We start from the raw sequence: 6,525 nt of genomic DNA, 5'->3' as shown, positions 1-6,525 counted from the left end.
TTAAGACAATATACACACGTATACATAAAACGAAAACTAATTTGATTTTGACAGTGTTCGAGTACAACCCACAATTCCACAACGTAATGAGAGTGACGCACCCAATGTACAGAAGCTGCAACAGCTCAAACCCAATCTCCACCTTCACCACCGGAAACGACTCAATCACACTGACCAACCACGGCCACCATTTCTTCTTTTGCGGCGTTCCCGGCCATTGCCTCGCGGGTCAGAAACTTGACCTCAACGTCCTCCTCCCTGCCTCCTCCACACCAGTCTCTGAGCCACCAACCTCATCCTCCTCTCCTCCTCCGTTGACTACTACTATTCCTGCAGCCGGAGTCCCGGGCCCTTCTCCTAACCTCAGTGCTTCTCTCCCGAGTGTAGCGGTGGGTCGAGTTGTGGCCATGGCAGCTCTCCTAGTCTCTTTGGTCTTTGGAAATTTTGCTTCTTAATTAGGACTATATACATACATTGGCGCCGTTGCATATAAGGTTTTTGTTTTGTTTACATATCATTCTCCCAAGTTGTTCTTCTTTCTTCCAATGATTCAAAATGTGAAGATGGCCCCGTCAATAATATATACTACCGATTTAATTCGTTAACAATGCTAGTTTTCATTTCTATTTATTCCCCTCGTCTATAACTCCCAGAGATATATTTTCAAATTTGAATTTGAGTTATAATACAAACCTGTTTGGAGAAAAAAAAAATGTGGCTAGGATCGATCATGTGGTTGCATAATATGATTGGTTTCTATTTTCCTTTTTTTTCCTCTTTGTTTTCTGTTCTACAATTTCCCTTAAAACACATAAAAAAGAACATACAAATTCTCTAAGTTAGTGTCATCTTGGCTATCTTACACATGTAGAAATATGAAACTCTAAATTTACAATATATAACGAAACTAGATCATTACTTGTGCTACATCACATATTGATGATTTTTAAAAATTTAACAACTCTAAATTTATATTCAAATTTTAAATGATGTTATTATGAAAGAAAATTAGTAAAATTCATTTATGTCTTACTCTTGTTAATTTTTTTTAGTTTAGATAAAAATATATAGTACCCGATTTTACTAATCATATAATAATACATTGCTGGATAAATTTTATTTTTTCTTTTAAGTTTGATTAAGTTTATTTAAAATGTAGTTATAATTTATTTTTATTTTTTTAGCATAAGTACTGACTTATGGTTCTCCTTTCCACATGGTTAATCAGATCACATCAAGTAAATGGCGGGCATGTTCTCAAAGTCTTACAAACAAGCAAAAAGACAATGGCATCAGGTTGGGATGAAACTTCATCTTTTGCAAGATGCATTGGAAAAAGGCGATGAGTTTGATTCATGCCTAAGCTTTTATGATCCTGGGAAAAAAGTGATGGCGAGACGGAGGAAGATATAAGTTGAAAACCTAAAAAAATCACAAAGAGAAATTAATATCTAGGATTTAATTACCCACTAGGTTTGATCCGATAATCAATTAAAAAGTTAATAATTATAAATGTGTGTACTTTTAACCTAATTAGCCGATGATTTGATTTTTTTTTGACAATTTTTAATGTTGTTGATCATTTTTGAGATATAGAAAGAGAGATGTAGAATAAAAGTTTTAAATTTATTTATTAGTGAGAGAGCGTTCATGAAATAGCCAAATGTGTTATATAAGTTCTTATATAAAATGTTCTTTCATCAATTTTCTTGGCTCACCATATTGTTATCTACTGCATCATTACCAACTACAATTGTATGGACATACAAAATAATTTGTACCAAAATTGTACGGCTGAGTTACATATTTTCAGTTCATGAAGCGGCTGAGTTTGGCAGCAATTTTTTTTGCTTTTTAATTACTGTAATGTTTTTCGTGTTGTGGCTGAGTTTTAGTTAGGTTTTGTTATTGTATTGTTTCATGGCTGATTTGTCACGTCGGATGCAGCATCCATGTCAGCATTCGACTCTGGAAATACGAAACGTCGTTCGACTCTGGTTCTTCAACTGGTTAATAAGTGAACTATTTACCTTCTTATTCACCTTGTTCTTCTACTTCTTCTTCACTTTCTTCTTCACACCTTGTTTTTCTACTTTTGTTCTTCTCCACCTTGTTCTTCATTATATTTCATGGATCCAGTGCCGGTACTAGTTGTGTCCGGTAATTGGATAAAGACACAGAGATATGTATTTAACTCCGACGAGAGAGGGTGTATAGTTGTGCAGATAGATGGAGGCACAACATACGACAAGCTTGTTAAGCTTGTTCTTGAAGACTACGGATTGGACTCGTTTAGACATGAGCTAAAGCTGAGCTACATGTTCTCGAACAGGGCAATGAAACATATGGCGCATGATACTCCACCAGTTTTTGTCTCCAATGATCGACAGTTGCAATGTTTTTTGGGTCTATGGAAAACCGATCAGCTACGTCTCTGTGTAGAGTTTTCGGCGAAAGAGTCTACAGAAACTAGTGGAGCTAGAGGAAGTATGATTCGGCGAAGCAGAGACTCGAAAGCAGAATCTACCCCCGAAGTGTGCGGTGGGGGATTTGAAGGCACTTGTTTTGATTATGGTAAGATTGTTGACAAAGAAAACGAAGAAGAAGCTGTTGAAGTAGCATCTGACGAAGAAGAAGACGATGAATTTTCAACCCGATTTGATGTTTTCGAGGACTCCGATGGTGAGTCATCTGATGACGAGAAGTTTTCTGTATTGGGCGAGCCTCAGAGTACAGTGGAAGACCCACCTACTCCGCCTCCTCAGAAGAAAGCTCATAGAGATGATAACTTTGCCGGATCGAAGATGAATCCGGAGGCTATTAGGTTGGAGGTGTCAACGCTAAAAATTGCTGTAGGACAACGATACAGTAGCAAAAAGCAGTTCAGGAATCACGTGAAACTTATTTCGGTTAGGGATGGATTTGATTTTAATGTACCAGTCTCAAATCCGAGACAAGTGGTTTTTAGGTGTTGGGTTAAAGGATGTATTTGGAGAGTTCGTGCATCTGTACAAGGGGATGACCCGGATTTTCATGTTCGTGTATACGATTCGGAACACACATGTTCTGTGACGGAACGTTCTACTAGATGCCGTCAATCAACAGCTGATGTACTGGCAGGTCTTTACAGGGACTATCTTGGTGATCTTGGTCCGGATGTTAAACCTAAAAGTGTCGGAGTCATTTTCAATAAGCAATTTAGTCTAAAGGTAATTACTATGTTTCGACTGACTTATTGATAATAATGGTTGAGTTATAGGTATGTATAGGCTGAGTTAATTATTGATAACAATGGCTGAGTTATAGGTATGTATAGGCTGAATTATTTACATTTTACGGCTCATTTATTGATTATTTAAGGCTGACTTATTCGAATGTATCGGCTGAGTTATTTATATATTATGGCTGATTTATTAATTTGTTGGTGTCGACAGATGGGTTATTGGAAGGCATATCGAACGCTGCTGAATGCAAGGCAGATCCATCAGGGAACTCCTGAGGAAAGTTTTAGCGAGTTGCCTTCTTACATATTCAAGTTAAAAAGGGAAAATCCGGGTACAGTCACGCGTCTTCAAATAGGTGATGAAGATAGATTCAAATATGTTTTTATTGCTTTTGGTGCGAGTATTGCTGGGTTTGCTTTCATGCGCAAAGTTGTTGTTGTCGACGGAACGTTTCTCCATGGTAGTTACAAAGGGACACTTCTAACAGCCCTAGCTCAGGATGGTAACTTTCAAATTTTCCCATTAGCTTTCGCTGTTGTTGACACTGAAAATGATGAGTCTTGGCGTTGGTTCTTTACACAACTCAAAGTTGCCATTCCAGACGAAAAGGATCTTGCGGTAATCTCCGACAGACATCAGTCAATAGGGAAAGCGATTCGTCAAGTGTATCCGTTGGCTTCACGTGGAATTTGCACTTACCATTTGTATAAGAACATCTTGGTGAAGTTCAAAGGAAAACATTTGTTCCCTCTGGTGAAAAAAGCGGCAAAGTGTTTTAGGCTAACTGATTTTAATGAGGCTTTCAATGAGATTGAAGCACGTCATCCCGAACTACATGGATACCTCCAACGAGCTGGTGTCCGAATGTGGGCGCGTGTTCATTTCCCGGGTGAAAGGTACAATTTAATGACAACGAATATTGCAGAATCAATGAACCATGCACTGTCAAATGCTAGAAGTCTTCCCATAGTTCAACTTCTAGAATCGATACGGGATATGATGACCAGATGGTTTTCTGAACGGAGAGAGGATGCGAAATCGCAGCAAACAACGCTCACTCGAGGTGTTGAGAAACTATTACAGGTAATTTTACATAAGTCAGTCGTCAATGTTGATAACTCAGCCGTAACAGTTACCATATCTCTGCCGTAATTGTTTCCTTATCTCAGCCATTACCATTATAGTTTCCATAACTCAGCCATTGTTGTTTCAATAACTCAGCCATAATTGTTTTCATAACTCAGCCTAAAGCGTTTTGTTTTTTGTTCTACTCCCTTATAGGACCGTGTCACCGGAGCAAGACTTATGGAGGTACAAACGATTGATGCTGTACGTGTTCAAGTGAAATATGGATCATCTTTGCATGTTGTAAATTTAGAAATAAAAAGTTGCACATGCCGTCGTTTCGACCACGAGAAAATACCATGCATCCATGCAATCGCAGCTGCAGAGCATATGGATGTGTCTCGTATATCCATGTGCGATACGAAATTTAGGAGTGTCGATTTGGTTAACGGATGGGCTGGTTCAATCATGCCTCCAGATGAATCATTCCCTGCTCCTGAAGTTGTAGATAATCAGAAGTGCTTGACTCCGATTTTTGTGAACCAGCCAGGAAGACCAAAGAAGCGGAGGATTAAATCATCTTTGGAAGTTGCCACTGAAAATAAACGCCCTAGGAAGCAACACGCATGTTCGCGATGTAAGCAAGTTGGGCACAATGTGAAAACTTGTGCTCTATAGTTTATTTTGTGTTATTACTCATATGTCAAAGTATTATTACTTTATTTTGTGGTATTACTCATCTGTCAAGTAGTATAACTCAGCCATAACACACTATAACTCAGCCATCACATGAATCGACGAGATATTTCGTCCTGTAATAAACTATAACTCAGCCATATAATCAGTCGTATAAATCAGCCGTTTGTTTTCATATTGTTTCTTTGATAACTCAGTCATGACATGAATCGACTATATATTTCGTTTTCCCGTAAAAGCTATAACTCAGCCGTAAATTTTATAACTCAGCCATGACATTAAACTTCGCTAAAATCGTTTTGATTAGTTTCCATTACACTTCATCCAAACAACAACAAAAAATATATATAATAACAACGCCTAAACGAGAGATCTCTGGTCGGGGGAGCCCGATCGAAAAGTTTCGCCACCAACCCTCTAGCGTTCTGGACGGTCCTGCAATCGCAGAACGGGAGCTGGGCCAGATATGTCAGTCTCCAATGGTTCCTCCACTGCGAGTTCGTTCACCGCAATTCGACAGAAATCTCGTACCCGTTGTAAGGCCTCTAGCCTTTCGATTGGCAATCCGGAGCCTCTGGACATCATGTCCTCTATAAAGGCACATGGGCCTTCAAGAAGATGGCGCTCGCGGAAGGCTTCACCCGACGACTCCAGGAAATTGACGTATCGGATTAACCTAGTCAAGCAAGCTCGATAGGCCCAGACATCCGTCACGAACGGGAAGGCGGTTTCCCTCAGGGGTTCGCGATCGCCTTTCGGGAGATCGGGTACATCCATCTGATCGACCAGTTCTTTGCACGCCTTGTGCTCATCAAGTAGACGGACCATTCGCCAGTGTGCCAAGAAGTAACCTTCGACGATAAGGTCTTCCAGGACTAGAATGGTTCCCTCTAAACGGTAAAAACGATGGAGCTGGTCAAGTTTCAACCGAAGCACCCGAATATACGCGCCCATCCTCTTTCGCCAAGCTCGGTACTCTCAGAGTTCTAGCTGAAGGGGAGACACACCAGGGTCGACAGTATTTGAGTTCGGAGCGACCTCACGAGATCGGGACGTCTCTCCTACCTCCTGTGGAATGGGATTTTCCGGCTCCCGATTTCCGGATGCGGCGGCTATCCTTTCCTGGGCCTGTCTCAGCAATGCGGATCGAGTTCTTGCTGGCATCCTTCTATTTCTTACGCTGGTGGAAGTTAGAATGATTTATTCCCCCATTCTTCATCCCTATTTATATAGAGTCATGGGATGTAACCGCCGCTGAGTCCACCAATCAGACTGCAGCGAAAATTCCGCTGTGTCCCGAGAATAACTATAAAAGACCGTGCAACACATTTAATGAAGCGCGTCTTTCGTTTTCCCGTAAAGCTATAACTCAGCCGTTAAGCAATATTTTGGCAAGTTAACCTAATAATTACAAAAACATTTCTTTTGATAACTCCGCCATATATATCAGTCGTTTGTTTTCATATTGTCTTTTTTGATAACTCAGTCATAACTCACTATAACTCAACCATGACATGAATCGACTATATCTTTCGTTTTC

At 40.0% G+C, this 6,525-nt stretch overlaps 1 protein-coding gene across 1 annotated transcript in view; it reads left to right on the top strand.

The window, feature by feature from the left end:
* LOC104771119 (mavicyanin-like) overlaps positions 1 to 608 on the top strand; it is a 4,700-nt gene extending 4,092 nt beyond the window's left edge. Inside the window, exon 3 of the mRNA XM_010495593.2 lies at positions 289 to 608. Coding sequence (XP_010493895.1) covers positions 289 to 455 — 167 coding nt within the window. The 3' untranslated portion in view covers positions 456 to 608. The remainder of the gene's footprint in view (positions 1 to 288) is intronic.

Source organism: Camelina sativa, chromosome 20 (genome assembly GCF_000633955.1).
Source record: "Camelina sativa cultivar DH55 chromosome 20, Cs, whole genome shotgun sequence".
In the NCBI taxonomy this organism is placed as follows: Eukaryota; Viridiplantae; Streptophyta; class Magnoliopsida; order Brassicales; family Brassicaceae; genus Camelina; species Camelina sativa.
The sequence above is the reverse complement of the archived record's forward strand: the minus strand, read 5'-3'. Positions and strand labels throughout refer to the sequence as shown.